At 42.2% G+C, this 22,350-nt stretch overlaps 1 protein-coding gene across 1 annotated transcript in view; it reads left to right on the top strand.

The window, feature by feature from the left end:
• The first annotated feature begins 9,791 nt into the window (after positions 1-9,791).
• lrp8 (low density lipoprotein receptor-related protein 8, apolipoprotein e receptor) overlaps positions 9,792-22,350 on the top strand; it is a 181,663-nt gene continuing 169,104 nt past the window's right edge. Inside the window, exons 1-2 of the mRNA XM_030433693.1 lie at positions 9,792-10,046; positions 11,023-11,148. Coding sequence (XP_030289553.1) covers positions 9,944-10,046; positions 11,023-11,148 — 229 coding nt within the window. The 5' untranslated portion in view covers positions 9,792-9,943. The remainder of the gene's footprint in view (positions 10,047-11,022; positions 11,149-22,350) is intronic.

The raw sequence follows: 22,350 nt of genomic DNA, 5'->3' as shown, positions 1-22,350 counted from the left end.
GGTGAACAAAGAGGAAGGACATACGCAGACAGGAAGGTAAATGACTTAAGCGCAGGTCTTTGAAACAGCATGGCAACGGCTCTTGAAACCTCCACCCCTAATTCTGAGCAGCCACTTTATTGTAGGGTTAGCGTGATGTTCAGCAAAGCCAAAACAATGAGGGATTTTAAGAGACAATAAATGAATTTTCAAAAATACAGCTTGGAATATGTTCATTACTTAGTTGGCAGATACCAACCTCACAAACAAAAAAAAATTCGGACAATTTCACTGAAAATCACAGCTCACACTGCCAGAAAAATTAAGCCTGTGAGGTTCATTCAGCCACGCTCATGTATGAACCATTACAGGCTGTTTGGCAAGAAATGGCACCATTGGTTTGGTCCCAGACCGAATTAGCCTGCCAAATGAATGCCTCTGCATTCTGAGGAGTATGAGTGAAAAACAGGGCTCTATTTGTACAAAAAAAAATGAAGACAAAAATCTACTTAAGACGACACACTTGTTTATTCTCCAACCCCACAGACAGCACAGTCCTTCCTGATGAGGCAGCCGTTTCGATAGACAGCATCACTCCTGGCCTCTTTAAAGGGCCGCTATGTAGTTTTGGAGAAGGAATTCAATCTCAGACTTTATATACTCACAGTATTAATGAGGTGTTAAAACAATACTCAGAAATGGTGTTTTTTTCATAACTGAATGAACAAGCTGTTCTCCGAAAAAGGTAAGGTCCCCAGAACACTGTTTGAAGTCGGACAGGTGATGGGGTCCGCCACATATAAACAAAGTGAAACAAAGTGAAACAGTATGAAACGGTGTTGTTTGTTTATTCAGTCATGAGAACAAAGAGAGTTTAGTTTGTTATTGAAAAAAAAAAAAAACAGTATGAGAAGATCTTTCTCTTCTGACAAAATTTTCTTGCCCAAAACTACAGATCGCTCCTTTCTTTCAGACTTATTCCAAATTGCATGCTTTACATCTGCCAAAGTCCCATTTTGCTAAGAGGTGATATGCCAGCCGTTAATTAGTTGGCTGACCTTCATCGTCATGGTAACAAAATAAACAGAAAGGAAAAGCCGGACGTGTTTCAGCTAGAAGCCATCACAAAGAGCTCCAGCACATCTTCCAGATACACATGCTCTTTTTGGAAAGTCACTTGCTGTTTGTATCCGGCCGTTGGTAATTAGTGTACTCCTTGTTTCTTCTTGTTTGTTCTTGCTTGTTCTTGTGGTCACACCTTCATCAGTTTGTCTCTGGGCGGTTCATGCACAGCTGGATTCTATCGTTGCTGGTTGTCGTTCGATCCTCACCTGTATATTGTCATGTGCTGTTTTGGGCTGAGGATGGCTTCGAGCTGAATGTGTTAATTTTTGCGCACAGTAACTAAGAACATCAGTTATCCGCTAGTGCTGCAGTGCTTGCTTTGTTTTAGATTCTTGTCACTGTCGTGCAACCGAATCATTTCTTCAGTTCTGGAGTAGTCAACAAAAATAAACATGCAACAGGCGCCGATTCGTTATGTTTAGGAGAAGATGATTCACGTAATTGACGCGAGTTGAATACATTACCTCATTAACTCACAGATGTAAGTTAAATTGGGGTCAGTGTTTTCTTCTGGTTTCACACGGGACATGAGCACTGGTCTCCTGGGGGAAAGGTCCTGGGTCTGCTTGAACCATCAGTGACCCCTAGCCTCTGCCCCACTTAGTCACCACTAATACTACATCCCTTCAACTCGTATTAGATGTGTTGTTTTTGGACGCATCCGTTTCCCCACGTAACTAAATTGAAAGGCTTGGTGTATCACCTGATCTCAAAATTAGACTTCAGTCTGTGGCATCACTTTGAAGGTCAAAAGTCGTGTTTTTTTGGACACCACTGAGCAGCTCCCAAAACCTTTTTGTTAAATTCTGCACTGCTTACCATTCAGTCGGGTCCCTTTCCCATCCTCGGTGACTAGACACAGCTGCGCACCCCTCAGTATTTGATTGAAACACTCGCTTTGACGGCTCCAGCTGTGTTCTGGCTGCTCTCACTGAGTGGACGAACTCATTCTGGCAGCCTGACCCACACTCTTTCACTGCCTCGCCATCCCAATCCAGTGCGGGGAAGAATCAGATCACATGCAATTAGATGTCAGTGATCTGATTCAAAGCGGGGGAAAAAAGGGCGACGGCTCTTGTGACCATGTGAAATTTCACATCAGCATATGCACAGTCACACTGCTTTACAGGGAGGGGGGGGTTAAATATGTCAGCTGAGGTCGAGAGCGAAGTCGGTCAAATGAGGTTACTCTCAGCCGTAATTGGATTTTACAACATTCGCCTGAATAAGTTGAAAGAGTTGGCAATACCTGTTTATTACTGAACCTACCGAGGCCTACAATGAGTGAGTCGGATCAAATACAACTGACATAGTTTTGAAGACACTGGCAAACGATGTAATTATTACAGCCACTCATTGCTTAACTGCAGCAAGTAATCTAAATGTCGACCGTGTCAAACATTAAAAAGGCAGCACAGGTGTCAGCATTTACATTGAGGTCGAGGCGCATAGCATTGTTATTGTGAGACCATGGTCATGAACATGGATTATTCTTTTGAGTATAGACATGCCTCCCTTGAAAGGTTATAAGCTGAATGTAATAAGCTGTCTGCCGTCAGATGACCCGTGACTGCCCCTAGCTGGTAAAACCTATTGGGTCCCAATATCACGGAAAATAGAAACTGAACACTTGTTTTTCTGCGGAAATATAGAGATGCTTTTGCAGACAGATGCCACTTTGCGACCTCAAAATACCCCTGCTTGAGTGTAAAAGGGGCAAAAATTCAAATTGTTCTCGATTGACTTATTTACACTAAGCATGTGCCTGGGTGTCTAAGTTGTATCAGATATTCTGTCGGAGCAATTTGTAAAATGTGTTTTGTTGTTCTGTTGTGCACATGCGACATCTATTGCATTTCTGTCTTGTCCTGGGAGATGGATCCCTCCTCTGTGGCTCTTCCTGAGGTGTCTTCCATCTTTTTTCTGTTAAAAGGTTTTTTTTTTTTCTCAATACGGCAAGATTTTCCTCAGCTGAATCGAGTGTCTTAGGACAGAGGATCCTGTTCACCTTTCTAGCTTCCCACTGATGCAATGTGGCTGCGATTGTTTGGGCGATCTAGATTTGATCTAGGTGTAAAAGCGGATTTTCGAAGAGCAAAAAGCATAAAACTACGTACACTTGCGTAATTTTTCAAGTTGAAAAACTGATATAGATCTGTATTGATGGATTTGATATCTCACTGGCTTCATGATGCATCAGTCATCTGGAGGCTGGTGTGTAAGAGGAGAAATAACACAATAAAACTCAGAGAGAGAAGATTTGAATTTTTATTAAAACTTATGAAACCTGAAATAGAACATGTTGGATCTAGACTGGCATCTTCCATATTGCAGGTGCTTCCTAAACCTGTCCAGCCTGTCGCTGTACCTTTTCTCATTTGCTATTTGTCTACATACCTGCTTTTTGGTGCTTTTCTCTGTCATGTAGGGACGGATATCAACCCTACTTTTTATTCTATTCATTTACTTTTTTACTCATACCGGATAATCTTGTCATGGGCGATTTGAGCTGCTCTGTTCCGTGTTGTCTATGAAACATCTCATAAACATCCTCTACAAAAACAGAAACCCAAAGTGATCATACTGAATTGAAAACTAAGTCAAGGGATTTGCAGTCAAACTGAAATTACTCTGTAATCAGTAATGAATCATCAGTAATTGAGAACATTTGACAGTAAGCTTCCCAACCCTGCCCTGCTGCCTTATCGTCTGATGATGCAATGATGTCCAGATCTCATCCATCGTCTCTCCCCCCTGCAGCAGGCACCTGGCCAGCTATCGACCAGACCTCACTCATGGTTTTCGGGTCACGAGCTGTGACAGGAAAGCGGATGACTCCGCTGTCCCGTGTCCAGCACGGCACGCAGACACATACAACAATGCACTGCGGGAAAGACAGAAGATTTGCTGACCACCGGCTCTGTTGCCTTTTTTGGCAGACGGAGAGAGAGGGAGAGAGGGAGAATGGAGGAAGGGAGGGAGGAGGGGATGGGAAAAGAAGAGAAAGAGGGGAGGAAAGGATGGACGGCTGGAGAATAAAAGATGAGAGAGAGGGTAAAAAAGAAACGGGGTTAGAGCGGCCGCAGACAAAGAGACGGTGAGAGAGAAAGAGAGGGAGAGAGATAAAGCGACAGAAGAGGGAAGTAATCATCTGAAAGGTCTAAGGGTCTCAGTCAGACTCACTCACTGTCCTGTGGCAAAGACGAGTGCAAGAGTTAGCTCCAGCCGCGTGCGCACAGATGAGAGATGATCAAAATTTCTGCATTGATCTCAAGGGGTAGAAATCAGAAACAGAGTGTGGAAAGACAGCACAGTACTGCAGTGTGAGCGCCCTGCTGCCTCACCTCACACGCGATGACAGCCCATCGCAGAACAGCCGAGGACAGTTGAGCGTTCAGCAGATTCTGTCGCAGTCATAGTGTAATCCCTTTTTTTTGCCCATTTCTGGGGCCTGGAAAAGAAGATGAATTCACACAGCAAAGTTTTCTGTCAGTGTCAATTTCAATCCTCACCAAACAGAAACAGCCCCCGCTACAACTGAATGATGCTATTGGTACATGTTATGGCCATCAGGTTGTGAACTGATCTAAATTTGCGTTAGCGGATTGTTCGGCTACTCTGGGGCAGCACAAAAAAAAAAAACTGCAAACACAACACGTCACAGTCACCCTATAAAATTGATATGAACATCATTGCTGACTGAAACCAAAGTCGTTTAGGTCTTGCCACCCTCTCGCAGCCATCTTGGCAACATCTCGGGCTGACAACACTAGGCTTTTATTTTAATTAAAATAAACTTCTTAATCAGTGGTCACCAAGACATAAACATCGGTATGTATAGAATCACACTTGTTAAAATCTGAGAAAATCCATCGAAAAAGTTTGGTGAAGTTGCCCCAAAATGAAGTTCAAAACATTCCCACAGGCTTCTTCTACAATGCTGTGAGGCGGTCATCTCATCGCACCAGCGCACTCCAACATTAACGTGATCCCCTCCCTTTTTTTTTTTTTTTCTTCTATCAGTAGCTCTAATCCAGCTGCACCAAATTAGTCTAAATTGTCGTGAATCTCGAGTGTGCACTCTCATCAGTGCAATAACACCATTGGCTGATGTTTCCCGGTTCCGCTGTGATGAAGTAGACAGCTGGCTATTAGGGGGGAAAAGGAGGGATTTGTGTCATACACCCCGGACTGCTTTATTCAAAATGCTTCAAGTGGTAAAATCTCTGCTTAAACATCCAGCAGGCACTAAACAACAGCATTCATTTGGAGTTGTTTCTGACCACCTGATGTCATTATCCACTCCTCTCTTAGCTCTGTTTAGGACTTCAGTGACTCCTGAGGGAAATATCTGCCTCTTTCGCTACTTGATTCTCGGCTATATATTCACCAGCTAGTTGCTCATTTTTATTAGCAACTAGGTCTGTTCTTAAAATGTGTCTGCTGCGCCTGAAAGTGACCCTGATAAGAGCTGCGAAAGTGAATCAAAAGCTCCATGGACTTAAGGAGAACTGCAGAAATGCCCGTTGATGCTTGGTGGGTTCATCACTACACAAGATTTTAAACTTTTATTTGATGATTCTCGCTGAAATATTTCTATGTGAAGGAATTATTTAGAATGCAGTTCCCCAACATATGCGCTGACACTTCTTGTACCCAAAATTGTCTCTGTAGAAATTACCCATGACCTCTCATGGTTTGCAGCTCTGTGTTAATAATACGCTGTTTTTTTTAATTATACATGAATTGGATTGTAAATTGAGGCACTCCATCACTGTCGAAAAAGCTGACAAACCGTCTTGCTACATAACCACGGCAGTGTAAGAGACTAAGACAGTGTGTTGAACCCTCTGCAGTCCAATGTGTGTTTGTATATTTATGCACGCTGATGAATATTTTCTCCTCTTTTCTAACACTACCAACTGCTACTGCACACTTACAGTGATACATTATTTATGTTCAGGAAGCAAGTCATTTTATGTATCTGGAATTGTTCTTACGTATTCGAGATTTTTTTCAGCAGTTCTTCAGCACGTTGCAGCTGGGAGTTGCCTGGCGAGTCTTCACGGGAAACTCGCTCTCGCTCTTCTGCTCTGATTCGTGCCCCGGCCCTGAGCTCACTCCTACTGCAGGGATGCCCTGCACTGGTGCAACATACATGGTTTGATCCTCTGCGCTTGACGGATGAAAGATGACATCACACGTGTGTCGTATAGTACTTGTGCATTCATGAAACATGTTGCGCACGGCTCAGACATGTGCGGAGAACTCGGAGGACGTAACGCCATCTGTGCCCGTATTATTCTCTGGTTCATGTCACAGACCATATGATAGTGCAACAGCATGTAGAAGAAAAGATGTGCACATGCCAGCAGTCACCGAACATATATTTTAATGTGTAACTGCATTCACACACAAATATTTTGATGCAAATGAGAGCCAGTTTTCTCTTAGACCTTGAGTAAACTCACATAAAGACTGGTGCAATAACACAGGACTCTCCTTTTGTGGCCTATTTTTCCCTTGAGGGAAACTTTTGCAACAACAAACACAGGTGGCAGTAAATGTGAAAGTGATGCGAAGCTTTATTTTGGTCATTGTCTGCTCCTGTGCCATCCTTTTAATGTTTCATTCACACTCTTTTTATTGAATTATGTATAAGAGGCAAGGATGGTGTTTTTCCATCTATTCATACAGTAGTTTTATTCATTATTCATGTCTTGATTCATGTGTTAAAGTCATTTCATGCACATGAGCCATTCCGGACCGTAGCGAATCAAAACCCAAACCGCGCCTGCACAGCGCTGCAGTACAGACCTGTCTGTTCCCTGTCGTTGCATCACACTTTTTATCCACTTCAAACTCTGAATAAGTCTGGTCACTTCAACGCCTTGAGGTTCTCTTCAGATATCACAGTACATGCCCTTAACTCTGTTTCGTTAAACGACGGTCACTTGCTTCCTCACTGATTATGAATATTCTAGCCAAGTGAAAATCTGTCAGGCCATATTGCAGAGAACGGATCACACATGTAGCGCTTATGGATTTCTTTCGTCCAAGGAAAGGCCAGCACAGTTACTCGACTGTCGAAAAAAGCCTCCTGTAGACAGTATGAACTATACATAACCCTCAATAAATGCCTTATTTAGAACATATAGCTGATGCTCCCTTTGTTTCTCTTATAGCATGTCACTTTACATATCAGCGGAAGCAAAGAAAGCTGGAGCATGGAGCAACAGTGTTAGTGTCATTGTATACACGCGTTTAGATTAAGGATGTCAGTCTCTTATGTTACTGACCTTTGAATTGAACTGTATGTTATTTCACTTCAGCCTCTGTAGAATAAAGGCTACGGTTAATTCTGGGTTTGAGTCGCATAAAGTTGTAAGTCGAGTAATTTAGTTTGAAAAATGTTTTGGAAGAAAAGATAATTAGCTTAGCATAGGATGAAGACTGGGTGAGGGGGAGGCAGCTAGCCTGGCCCTGTCCATAAGTCCTCCAGCTGGCATGATTAAAGCTGACTAATTGACACATTAACTCGTGTTTGTTCATTTAATAAAATGAAAACCAAAGTGTAAATGAAAACAAAGAAATTCTAATGTGCAGGACGATTTCTTGGAGGGAGTGTTGTTACTGTGAGTTTTTTTACTGTGGGGTTTTTTAAGGGCCATTGTGGTGGCCATGGATCCAATAAATGGCACATCTGGATACAGGGTCGGAGTCAGAACTGCATTCATTACTATAACAGCTGCTCCGTGGTGCATGAAGCTAAAAAAGTAGCCTTGTGAAGCCTGTGTGCTAACAGCTAGCTAGAGAGCCAGCAGCTCACTGAAACTTGATATAAGTGAGTTACATAAAAATGCACCCCTGCACAGTAGCTAGTAACAGGGAATTGTGCTCTAAAGGTTAAGACCTTGTTATAAACTTATATATTTCTGCAATTTTAATAAGGACGTTAAGTCACACCTCTTCAGGTACCATGATATATAATTATATGTGTGATTCATGGCACATTTCAAATTGGATCAATAAGGTGGGGATTGACTTAATGTTAGAGCCAACCAGTGGTCATACAAGGAACTTCAGGTTTTGTAACTTTGAGATAGCTTAATTTTTCTGTTGCGATGTTGCCATCTGGCAGAACCACAAGTTCCAATTGGGAGAGACTCGTAATTTATTGTCATGTGTACAAAGAGAAGGAGAAAGTCTTTGGTTGTTAGACTCCATCTTGATGAAGCAATACTTGGGGAGGTGATGAAGATTGGCTGATAGTGAGGCAGAATCCGGTTAGTTAAATGGAGAAAGAACTCATGAAGAAATGCCCATGTCTGATGAATGAGGGAGCAGAGAGCTGTGAATGAAAAGATAGTCTTCCTGATTGAACTTAAACTAAGCTTCATTTTTAGAGTTTAGTTCTTTTAAGGGATAAAATAAGGAAGAACTTTGTGAGTTAAAAGTATTTTTGGACTTTGAACTGAGCCAAGCTAAGGTTTTGTTTCCTTCTGTTTCCTGTCTTCAAGCTAGTTAGCTAACCAATGTCATCGTTACCTTCTACTTTTAGGGTTAGCTAAATAAAGCTGTAACATTAGCTTAACTGTCAAAGAATGGCATCATTTTTTTCAACTTCCAGTAAGTGCCTGTTCAATGTTAATCAACAAAGCTTATTCTTTAATGTTGGTTACAAAAACCTGCAGGTCCTTGATAAGCTAAAATATGCAAAGTATGGGCAGCAGTCTGCTGTGACTCAGCATAAATGTAACAGATAAGACTACCAATTTTAAAAACTGTTCAGATGTAGTTTTTTTTTTCACCTACCACATTAACCACATGCAGCATCTCTGACAATCCAGCCCATGAGCACATAAGTCACTTTAGTCAGTGATTTAAAGGAAATGATATGGCCTTTTATTTTTAAACTTTGAATGGAGCCAAGCTGAGCTAGTTTCCTTTTGTTTTTCTTGTCTTCAAGCTAGTTAGGTAGTGAACGCCAAACATTACCTTTCACTGTTAGCTTTAGCTAAATGAAATGCAATGTTAGTTAAACTGACAAAACTCATCCTTCTCTCTAACTCTGTGGAAAAAAATGTTGAACTATGCAAGATTTGGGAAGCAGCCTGCTGTGACTCATTAGAAAAGTTTTGTGCAGATGAAACTTACTTCCCTTTTTAATAACCGGTTTGATGTAGGTTTTTCTTCCCACATTAACCACAGAGGACATCTCTGGCTGTCCTGCCCATCAGCGACACTTACATCAGGTCAGTGGTTTCACACAAAGCTATTTTTGAACTTAAAGAAGCCAAGCTAAGCTGGTGGTTTCCTTTTGTTTTCTCGTCTTCAAGCTAGTTAGCTAACTAACCTCAAAAGTTACCTTTCTATGGTTAGCTTTAGCTGAATTAAGCTGGAACATTAACGGACAAAACTCATTCTTCTCGTCTAATTTGGTAAAAAAGTGAAAAAAAGTGTTTCTTTAACAAAGCTTATTTTTTTAATGCTTGCAACAACACCTTGCAGATCCACCATAGGGTAAAATATGCAAACGTGGGAAGCAGTGACTCAGCAGAAATGATGAGACATGAGACAGATGAGACTCAACTACTGTCTGACTGGTTTGATGTTGTTTTTTTTTTGTTTTTTTAATCTACTACTATAACCGCAGACACCACTCTGGCTATCCCGCCCATAAGCGTCACTGATTCAAACTGCAGCCGAGGCAGAGGCAGAGAGAGAGCAGAGCGCCGGGCTTGATCACACACACTCACACTGTCAGGAGCAGAGGCAGCGGGAGGAACACACACAGCGAGTGAGAGGCTGGGGATCCTTCACTGCTTTTTCACTTTGCATGAACCGCAACCGTAGACCCCCCCGGGATCTAAAGATGTGGACAGAAGTCGGGAAGCTTGTCTTACTACATTTGTTACTCATGGAGCTCCATTGCGCTAAAGGTAAGACACTTGTCTCGCAGCGAGGAGGCGGCGGGGGGGATTTATCATCGCGCCACGGACGGCAACGCTTCGGGGATCGGTGTGTGAACGGCTCGTCTGCCGCGTCTTCACCAGCGACGCGCTGATATCACGCAGCTGCATGCGGTGGCTCTCACCTGGAGCGACACTTTCGTCCGCGCGGTGAACGCGATCACTGGTGGCATGAGGTGGCGATACGCGGAAGACCTGTACAGTCCAAACAAACACGTGTTTAAATGCAGTAACGTTAGGCTGGTGGTAACAGGCTGTGTTTGGTGACGTGAACTCAAAGCGGAGGCTGCGCTGGTCTGTGTTTGGTGTTTTTTTTTTGTGTGGCTGCAGCCAAAACACCCGCTTAACTAGATGTGCCTGAACAGATCTTTGTGTTCAGGTGCCCGGCAGGACACCGGTTGTAGTCACGGACGCACCAAAGCCTACAGATACACATACACACATGCAAGTCGTCTGACGTAAGCGTATAATAACAGTACAAGTGTGAATACTGTTGTGGGACTGTTGGGTTTAAGAACAACAGATCAGCTAACAACAGGTAATAATACTGGAGGATTTAACGCTATTAAATCCACCTACAACCCCTTAGTGCTTAATTCCCTGCTTTCTCCAAATAAAGGCTTGCATGTGATCTATCTGAAAACTGTGGCAGTAAATCAGTTAGCCATCCAAAATTGAAGAAACAGCCTCGTGAAAAGGTTGTAGTGCAGCTCTCTTTGCCATAGGCTGGTCTGCGTAATGTACTTACACGCCTCATCCCTGTAAATGCCTGTAATTACCCCAGCATGTGTCCATGGTTTGAAATTGATTTATTTTAAAGTGACTTTAATACACTTGATGACATTCAACTCAGCTGATGCCCACGTGTATTCACTGTTCACATGTCCACCATGAAATGAAACAAAGAAGAGATGACCACTTGTCTTTTTGTCTTCCGACAACGCAGGAACTCATACGGAGTCGGAGTGTGAAGCCGGGCAGTTTCAGTGCAAGAACGGACGTTGCATCCCGACCCTGTGGAGATGTGATGATGATGATGATTGCTCGGACAGCAGCGACGAGGAGAACTGTCGTAAGTAGTCCAGTTACACCGGCGGATAGACATAATGATGCCTTCGCTTGCTCTCCAGTGGACCTTGAGTACACCTGCTATCATGCAGAGTCTTAATCTAGGACAAGGACTCCCGAGCATTTTCATGGGAAGGAGTTATAAGCTGACACACATTCAGCCCCAGATCATCACTGGCTGTTTTGATAAGAGCTAGTACACAACTGGATGATTGTAAATGCTAGTATATGTTATAACTTTTGAATGAATGAAGTTATGCTCTGAATAAGCTCCTTATCATTTTGCCTGGGGCCCCTCTGGAATCTCTGTTTCAGTTGTTGGTGTGCAGACGTCAGTGCAGGATCTGCTGATCCTGGATCATTGCTCAGGTCACATGGCCACAGGAATTTGACCAATTTCACTTCCTGAAGCAAACCTCTGACACAAAGAGCCGTGGCTTAACTGGGCGAGAGCAATGCTTTTCATAATATTATCATTATTCCTCTTATCTTGCTGTAACTGGGTAGAGATAACGTCACTCCTGTTATGAGCGAGACCGCTCCCCCTGCTGCACTGTCTCATGATGCTTTGGGTACATAATGGCTTCACTGATATGTGCCATATCTGAAATATTGTGATTAAATTGCAGTCTCAGTGTCATGACATCTCACTGCTGACTTATACAGCATGCTCTAATGCAAATACTGTGGATCTTGGATATGACTGATCACAAATTGGCTACTTGACTGCACCTCTGCTTCTGTGGGCAGGAGTTAGAGTTCCAAATACAGAAATGCATATATATAATTTTGGGTAGTCAAATATTGTATATAATGTCGCTCGGGAATGAGTGACAATGACCCGCAGTGTGCGATTCTGGTTTAGCTGACTCTTGTCTGTTACGCAAATTGCACAGACAATCAACCGGGTAATCCCTGCATATAAATTTATCATGGTAACTAATTGCTTGAATGGTTACATTAGCGGCCAATTGATTCATCGCTTATCTTTGGGACCAGCACACCATACCCATGATTCTCTAATCTCACTTGCTCACCACGACGGTGGCCACTGAATATCTTGAGTTCCCTGAATGAATGCTGTGACATTCACAGGCACGTCCCATTGACCGCAGTGACTGATTGGGATTATTGGACATTTGGTGGGCAATACCTGATGGAAGTAGAATTTAGATTTTAATGATCTCACAGGTGTGGTTAACTTTTTTGTTTGGCGTAAACGCTGCTCAAAGACAATGTGAAACTGGCACTTAAGCCAGAAGGTGACTGGTCTTTTAACGGAGCCACTTTGTTTGGAGCAGAAATGTGCTCTGACTCCGTCTTCTCTCTTCACTCTTTCTGCTACATATCCTGTAAGCTTCAGATGCAGTTGTGCTTTCCCCTTGGGCTGCTCTGTCACTCTCTCGATCTCTTTCCCTGCTCAGTCTCTACCTTTATCTACTTTTTCCCTCTTGCTGTGCCTTACACTCTCTTTCGCTACATCCATACCTTGCTCCCTCGCTCCCCTCCAACCCACTTTGCACTCTCTACTCTTTGAGTGCTTCAGCCCTCAGCCTGCGTTGGAAGTTGGGTGCTTCTTCCTAAAGAGCTGTCTTACTTCCTCAGCAATGTAGCACCCACTGAGGGTTTTTTTTTTTCTCCTCCCCATTTTTAAAATCTCCTGTGGGCACCTTGGCAGTGCGAATGCCAAAGAGCCTATGCCCACTCGTCTTACGCCCACAAAGAGCATCAGCTGACAGGTTGGTTGGAGATAAATCCAACAGCGTGACTCTGGTTGCCGGAGTGATGCTCAGTGGCTGGCAGCACGCCAGCCCTTCGAACAGATGCCAGCACTGCCACTGTGCCCCCTCCCCAAAACCCAATATCACCAGCAGAGCTCAGCGGAGAGGTGGAGGAGGTTGAGGAGGAGGAGGAGGACGAGGAGGAGGAGAGGAGGAGGAGGAGGAGGAAAACGATGGGACAGATTGGATTGAGAGGAAAAGGACAGTGAAAAGAACAGCGAAGAAGGAACAGAGGAGCACAGTATTATGGAGAATTGGCGGGGGGGGGGGGGGGGGGCGGCAAACAGGAGAGGATATATCGCATATTTGTGATGAAAATGAGGAGGAGGTTAGCCTAGCAAAGTCGAGCAGTTTCAGTCGTGGTGGCAAAGCTAAATAGGATTTGAACAGATGTCATTCAGAGTAGGCGGTACATCAAATGAATGACACTGATATAATTCACTAAATGCCCTTCGAAAACCTGATTGTATGACTAACACATCAAAAGGCTTTCATTGTTTTTTTTTTGCCTCCGACTTTCAAAATTAATGGATGGTGTCTATTATGGAAAAGCGGGCCAAGTTTTACCTAAAAGACCTAAAATCTATATCATGATGAATCGTTGACTAGACCTCAATACTGAAGTTTCTCGAAAGCATTCTAAATTGATACCTTGAACCTTGAGATAAACGCATTATATTTTGTTTCTAGTGCTGGCTAACTTCTGATGTTTGTCCTAACTAAAAACAGTGCGACCAGTTAAATATTGTGGCCATCTGCACTAGACTGTGAGCTGATTAACTGGTTAAACTTGAGGATAGATGTTCAATCCGTCAGTTAGTTCATTGATTACTCATTTAGTTGTGTGGCTTATAAAATGTCAAAGACTAATGAAAAATGTCGATGAGGGTTTCACAAAGCCTACAATGGCGTCTTCAGTTGTCTTGTTTTGTCGAAGATATTAAGTTTAATGTCACTTAATAGAAACGAAACCTGAATGTGAGCTGGAATAAGAGAATTTTGACTTAAAAAAAAATTACTCAAACAGATTAATCAGTTTTCAAAATAATTGTTGAATAACTTCAAGGTTGACACCAGGCGGTTCATTGTTGCAGTTGTGTTGTAGTTATTTTAACATAAATTCAATGGGATTCAGACAGTTTGTTTATTGAAAGTTAAGATATTAGTTTCCGAACCAATTTCAAGCAGGAAACGTTCAATGCAGTAGGTATCAAGCCACAATTTGGTGTCCATGACGCCACCTCGAATATTTGTTGAGGAAACTTTAAATGTGTTTGAACATGCCAGAGTACCATAACACAAATGCAAAAGCGCTCTATGGTACACCAACGTAGACTACCTGTGGTCTGTTAACAGTGTGCATGTAAACACATCCAGGTTAGGTACAGATGTTTGCGTGAGTATGAGCCATAGAATCCCTCGACCCACCTCTTTCCCCCATTTCTTCCATCCTTCCTTTAGCAGCTCTATTAGAATAATTTTGATAGATTTGATTTTCCAGGTCTCTTCTCTCTTTCATTCTGCGTCTCTCTTTCTCTTTCTCTTCTTCTTCCTCCTGCTCCTCTCCCCTCCTCTCCTCCCCTCTCCTTTGCTTTATTCTCAACATGCCTCTTGGTAGATTTCGCTCTTGTTGCCCTGGGAGACGGTAAAGTGGTGGTGGTGATGGAGGTGGTGCTGGGGTTTTTGTGCATGCGTGTGCTTTCTTTGTAGTGAGGACAACACTCCTGCACATGTGTATGAACAGACATGGCAACTATCCACCTCTGGACGGCTCTGTATGACCTATATTTGTGATGTGGCACGCACGGAAAAAAAGCCTTATCATTTTTACAGCGGATTTAAGTGGATTTAAACATGCTTAATCCAAAATGCCACTGTAAAATCATCTCATATCTCAACCACATTTTAGCTTTCAGTTGTCCTCGCTCTCTCACATCACTGTACAGAGTCGTCTCCTCCAAATGGCCTTGGTCTCACTGCACTGTAAAAATACTTTTTGTGAGATTTTTTTTTTGAGAAAAGATGGAACGGTGATAGTGTAGTTGTTAGTTGCTCAAAAAATCAATCAATAGAAAATGAATTGGCATCCATTTTGATGGTTGTTTAAGACAATTATCTATCTATCTATCTATCTATCTATCTATCTATCTATCTATCTATCTATCTATATCTATATCTATATCTATATCTTTATATTTAGATATAGATATAGATATCATCATATATTTGCTAGTTACAGCTGCTCATATATGAGTTTCATTGCCTGCCTTTGTTCTATATGATTGTTTCATTAACTTTGAATGTTAAGTAATATGAAGCCTTCACCTCAGAATTCTCTTTGACACTTTGAAACAATAAATCAGGTAGCCAATAAAAAAAAAAATAGCGTCAGTTACAGCCCTCGTGATGATACTCCCAGTACTAAAAACGTGTAAAGGGGATGGAAAGAGAATCCGTAAGGGTGGGAAGAAAGTTCTTGTTGAGCTGAGTGTGTGTGCATGTGTGCGTGGGTTTGTGTGTCACAGCAGGACAATGGGTCTGAGCAGGTCTGAGAAGGGGAGCGTCTCCTCTGCAGTCTGAAACCAGCTTCCCATAGAGGAGACATCACAACATATTTCACGCCACTGCTCTGTGTGTGTATGTGTGTGCGTGCGCATATGAGGCCAGGCTTTCTCTCTCTCTCACTCACTCACTCACTCACACACACACACACACACACACACACACACACACACACACACACACACACACACACAAACCTGACACTGTAATAAGAGACTGCAGAGAAGCGCTTCAGGCATAAAAGGCATTATACTGAACGGCTCACAAAAACACATTTTTGGTCACCTGCTGATATATATACACACACACACACACACACACACACACACACACACACACACACACACACACACACACACACACACACACAGTGTCTCACACAAACACACACACACACTGCTCGCTGCAGCACAGCTGGGGTCAGACTTTTAATGGGAGTGTGAGGTCAGAGGGACCAGTAGCTTAATCAATTACACACAAACACACATACATAGAGACACACAATGTGTGTGTAGCAGCAGGGCTGTGTGGCAAGACTCACATAAAATAAGATAAGAGAGACGCACTGTTTCTGGAAGGACAAAACACACGCACAAATGCAGACACACAGACACACACGCACACACAGACACACACACGCACACACAGACACACACTCCATCAAACACACAAACACACAAGCACACACTTCATCCATTGACAACCTCACACTCAAGCACATGGTGACACCCCAATCCATCATTTGCTTTCCTGCGTTGGACTAAGGTCGTAGTGTTGTGTGCAAGTATGTGCGTCCAAATACACGTGCGGATTGTACGCAGCTGCAATGCTCTGGTCTCCAGAGAAGGAAACAAACTGCTGTGCTCTGTGACAACTGAGGCGCTATGTGTGTGGGTCTGTTTATGTGTCTGTTTGTGCAAGTATATCTGTGTGTTTCTGGTCAGCCTTGTGTGCATGGCGAAACCACTCACAAAGCATTTCACAAACAGATGACGGCACGCAAAACACATTTGCCAGCGAAAAAACAACTCAGTTTTTATGCTCTATACTCTTTTTAACTCTGGTCTCATTTTTATAGTTCCAGTTTCCCTGTTCAGTGGGGAGTTATAATCTTATTCAGTGCCACAAGTTAACACTTAACATCGACTTGTGCTAAAGGAAATGATAACTTTTGACACCCTTGAAGCTAGATTCAGTGGTTGTATGAGGCTACATCTGACAGCTCTGCCTGTTCTGTGTAGCAGTTTTGAAAGTCACTACAATAAAAAATGTTTAATGATGGACTGTTTTTTCTCCCTTAAGGCGGGTCTGTGAAATTGCCCCAGAATCAGAGGCCTAAACTGACGTTGTTTGATTCTTCAGTGACATTAATACATCAGTCTTCTCACCAATAAATTAAAACAACTTTTAATTAATAAAACATTGGGCTACTTAGCTAAGATGATGCTAGTCTCCTCCGTCGCTCTGCTGCTCTGTTGACACATTAAAGGCTAAGACTGCCAGCAGGCCCATCCTCCCTCAAACATGATGTATTCCTTGAAGATTGAATATTAAACATAAGCAAGCAGACACATGCAGCGCTCCTAGTCTGACAGATGACAAGCCCAAAATGTGCCGGGGCGCCACCTTTGTCAGACACTGCATCATGCTCTACAAGCTAACAATACCTGGTGTGCTGAAAAGGTGTTGGGTGCAGTGGTGCAAAACAGCAGCCGGGTAATTTTAGCTGGGGTCAGTGCTGGCCTGAGGCGTTTGCTCTCTCTCTCTCTTTCTCCCACCAATCTATGACCATGCGTGTCTATCTCTCTCAGTCATTTTTGCAAATTTTCTACCTCTTTATCTCTCTCTCTTTCTGCTTCCGTTACCCCTGTCAGTCTTTTTGGAGTGATGGCTTTGTATTGACATGAGGGGCAGGAGTACGAAATGCAGCAAGGAGGAAGCAGACCTGGTGGGTGTATGCGTGTAAGAGAGAAAGTGAGACTGCACTGTCCATCTACATACTTCTAATCCAATTACCGAGCATCTCAGTGGGTGAGGATCTGCACTGTGAGAAGTGTTTGTTTGTGTGTGTGTGTGTGTGTGTGTGTGTGTGTGTGTGTCAGAGAAAGCAAAGATAAGAAGAGCTAAGTGAGTGTGCCTCTGCCTGAAGACTAATTTCTCTTTCTCTCCTTGTGTGTTGATACACAAATGAAAAAAAATCTCCATTGTCCACACATTCTCTCTCTTCGTCTTCCCTTCTTCCAAAATATTGGCATATTTATCAGCAGGAAAAGGTTTTGCTTAAAAGGTTTTGCTAAAACCTTTTTTCTCTTTTAAGCTGCTGGCTTATTATTTGGGGAGGATTAGAAAGTATCAAATCAGAGAGGCATGATAAAACTGGAAGAGCTTGATAATATTTTGGATCGGTGTGAGATGGTTACCTCAAGGGATGGTCCAAACTCAATGCACAAGTATCTTGGAAATATTGTAAGTCTCCACATTCTATTGAACTGGTTGGTACGCTGGAATAATGCCAAGCATATTGTTTACTGTAAAATTTCTGCTGATTGCAGAATTTACAGCTCTCACCAGGTCGTCAAATATATTAATCTTCAATTTGTTTCATCCATGTGTAAGTTTAATGGCCACAATTTAACTGTTTTGGTTCATGTTTATTGCTTTGATCTGCATCATTACCAGACGCAGACACACATGCAAACGTTATAATAACCTCACTGTGCGCAAACTTTCCAGCACAACAAGACAAGTGGACAAGATACAGCTAGCTAGTGAACATATTGGAGCATTTAGTGGCTCAAGAGACCCAACACAGATCTAGAAGAAGAGTGAATATTGGGTTTACATTCATCTGGTGGGTGATGAAACTCCACTTCTGTGTTGCTCCACTTCTGCTAGAAGTGTAGAACAACTCAGTGTAAGCAATTGTTTGCCAGCACATTTGCTATGTAAATGTAATAAGGTTATAATATGTCACTGTTGTGTTTACAGCTGTGGTGCAACCTTAAATGAGCCGAAAAACATTCAGATGGCCTGCTTTTTTGCCTCTGTGCCCACATTACTTTGAACAGACCAGTACTGAAAGAAACGAATGCGCAAAGCAACTGTAAAAGATTTCATGAAGTGATCACAGACTAAATCAGTTCTTTGTCATTCAGTGGCCTTGCTTTAAAGCATGAAGGAAATGTTGAATGAATAACTACTGGAAACGCACACTCAAGTCGAAGTTCTGACACAAAAAACAGCAAGAGTGAGACAGAAAGACTGTCTGGGCCTGCAGCAAAGTCCAAGTGTCGCAGACAGTCAAGGTGTTTTTTAAAAAGCCGTGTTCATCAGCTCTGCTTTTTTTTCCCTGAAGAACAATGTGGCCCGGAACATGATATATAACTGCCTCTGGCCTGATGAAAGTCGTGGAAAAGTAATGGATGGTTATTTAAGGCGAGACATACTATGAGCAGAGGTGGAAGACGTGAGTTAGTTGGAAGAAGTTTGAGAGTGTCGAGGGATCGGAAGAAACTTTGAGGGAGGATGCTGTAAGCCTAAAATGTGATACTCCTATCTTTATTTCAGTAGTTTGTTAATTTCTCTCCTGCTCTCTCTCTATTTATCCCGCCTCCTTTCTGTGCAAAATATCCCAACTCCCTTCCCTCTTTTCTGTCAGAATTAGCTGGTACGTTTTCGACAGATTACTGTGCGTGTTTGTCTGCTCTGCTGCAGAGTCACTTATTGTTCAAAGTCAAACTCCGATAACGCTACAATCCTTTTTCCCCACCGTGTGTGTGCGTGTTGAGCTATGTCTTGTTCTCATGTGTCTCTTTGTGCCTGTGTTGTTGTGTTGTGCTGTTGTTGCCCCCCCCCAACCCAACCCAGCCGTGTCTGACAGGGTATCATGGCATTAATCCCCAGCTCAGATTAAGCGAATATCTTCATGTGCCTCCACTTTATTATTTACATTTGCTGTAATCCTGTTTTTCACCTTGTGCTCTGTCGCCTGGTATACGCAGCCAGGGAGCGGCGTATGAAACGAAAAACTATGAATGCTGATGAATAAAACATGGCTGCTAATACCAGTCTGCTGGGCTGACAACGAGATAGAGCCCTTGAGTGCTGCATGTCAGAAAGTTTTCATGAAAAGTTTTACATGGAAGTTACAAAGTGGAGGAAAGAGAGTTTAGTCTGACTCCCTTCTCTGATGACATCCGCCTTAATGCCTCTTAACCCGGTTGCTCTGTCTCCGTCTTTTCTTTTATGATTCTCTTCATTTTTCTTTGCTCTGTTGCTCTTCGTCTTTTCTCTTCTGCTCAGGTTCTCCTGCCCTCTCGGTCGTAGTCTACGAGTGGAGGTCTAACTGTTGGTTTGTTCAGTTTGATTCATTACATTGTACTCTACTCCAAGGTTTTTTGTTACAAAAGAAAACTTTATTTTCCACCAGCAGGAAGCAGGAAATCAGTTTGGTTAAAGTAGTGAATTTTGTGTGGGTACCTTTGTGTTTGTGTAAGTTATTTAGAATTGGTTCCTCGTGTGTGTTCATGATAGATTCTCTGGCCCAACACCTGATCAGAGAAAGCCGATGTAATGAGGGTTTGAAGGAATCAAAAAAGGGAGAATGACTATAAACTTAGATCTCACTCTTATATAACTTACATCACTAGGCAGCAGAAAATATTGGCTGATGCTAAAGTTACATCCTAATATTACAGATGGAGCTGTCTGAGGTGGTACAAATCTGATCTGTCAAAGCTGAATTGCAGGGCTTTTATTATTGAGTGTAATAATTACAGCCAGTTAAATGGTGAATAAAGCCATCATGATAATAAACGAGCTCTTGATCCTGGTTTTGTTGTGTTAGGATTTTCAAAATGTCCTTTAGCAAAGTTAGTTTGATTTGAGTTATTTCCATTTGTCACCATCCCTGTGACTGAGTTTATGCATGCATTATTAAAAGTGTCAATCCCTCCTATTCAGTTGCACAGATATGTGACTCAAGTCATTTGGTCCAAGTTTCAAGCAAGTCCCAAGTTGTTTTTTCCTTGTGCAGTCCAAGTTGTGTCAATTCAAGTCAATTTTAGTCCTTATATGGCAAATCAAGTCCCAAGTCAATTAGGTTTTCTTCTCGCAAAAGATCCTGCAGTCTTACATTTAGTATCTGGTAATTGTATAGAATTATAGTATTAGTACTTGTCTAATATTGTTGGCCAATTTATGTAACCTGTTCAAAAGTCCAAGTCTAAATTCTTATTTTCTGTCGGGTCGAGTCATCAAAACAATGACTAGAGTCCAAGTCACATGAAGTTCACATCTCTGTTCACATGATTTGGTAAAATAAGATTCTCTCTCTGTGCAGTGTAGGCACACCAGGTGTTGCACGCACCTTTTAGTAGAAGACAATCTGTTTGCAATTCTGCATTAAAAGATTATAGCAAGCTACAGTAGCTTGTGTGACTAATGTTAGCTACATCTAAAGTTTGTACCAAACAATGTCAAACACATTCTTCGCGAAATCGAGCTTTTAAATGCTGCACCTGTGCCATCATAGGGTTGAAGGTGGAGCTGTCCTGGCTCTAGAATATGAAATAATGGAAGCTGACTTAATTCTTTCGATATTGTTTGGTTATTTCTGATACAAAATATAGAATATTTGGTGGAACCAGCTTATCAAATGTGAAAGTTTGCTGATTTTCTCTGTCTAATTAAGATGATAAAAACAATCTGTGGGTGCGGGACTGTTTAACAAACAAAGTAAGGCGAGTAATGTAAAGATGCCAGTCTTGGCACTGGGAACTTGTGATGGCCATTTTTCACAGTTTGTTTCACACTTGCAGACCAAGCATTTTGAGTGCTTGAAAACCAAGTTCCGTATTTAGCCTGTTTATAATGATCAAAGTTGTTACCGAGTAATACGATACTAATTACAGCTGTAACAGAAATTGCTTGTTCTTGGAAAACAATAAATTAGTCCACTTAATTATCAGCAGTTTCAATAATCAGCTCTTTGTTTAGAGTTATTTCTGATACAAAAATATTGAATTTTTGGTGGTATCGGCTTATCAAATGTGAGATTGATTGATTGACTGATTTTCTCTGTTTTTATTATGTTGTGTTTTTATTTGGACACTCTGTGGGTGTGGGACTGTTGCTGTACAAACCAAGTAATGTAAAGATGCCAGTCTGGGCACTGGAAACTTGTGATGGCCATTTTTCACAGTTTGTTTCACACTTCCAGACCAAGCAGTTCGGGTGCTTGAAAAACAATTTCCATATTTAGCCTGTATATAAAGATCAAAGTTGTTAACCAGTAATACAATACTAATTACAGCTGTAACAGCAATTGCTTAGAAAAAGATTTGACAGTTCGGGTCCCACTATAAGTGACTAATTATCAGTAAACCAAAAGTAAAGTTGGCTCAATCAGGGATGTAATCAGCAAAAAAAGGGACTTTAGGATTATCATCTTGAAAAAAGATACACATTGCCATGTTTTTCTCCATTTTTCCATCGTAGCCTATACTTTTCTCATTTTTGACCTTATTTTGCACTCTCTCTCTCACTTCCTCCATCTCTTTGTCCCCCTCCCTCCATCTGACTTTTGAATGAAGCCGTTTACGTAGATTACGCACACACACACACACACGCACACACATATCTCCTTCATACACACGCCTTGCTGGCTCCTAAGCCTAGGAACTGTTCTTTTACCTTGAGGGGATTTTGCTTGTCATTCGTTGCAGGATGGTGGAGTGAGGCGGTGGAGGGGGGGTGTCACTCTTTGATGATATAGCTAGTGCTCAGTAATACCAGTTATCAGAAAAGAGGCTGGTGTGACAGAAAATCACACACACACACACACACACACACACACACACACA

This window comes from Sparus aurata, chromosome 11 (genome assembly GCF_900880675.1).
Source record: "Sparus aurata chromosome 11, fSpaAur1.1, whole genome shotgun sequence".
Lineage (NCBI taxonomy): Eukaryota > Metazoa > Chordata > Actinopteri > Spariformes > Sparidae > Sparus > Sparus aurata.
Note: the sequence above shows the minus strand (reverse complement) of the source record. Positions and strands in the feature narration are given on the sequence as shown.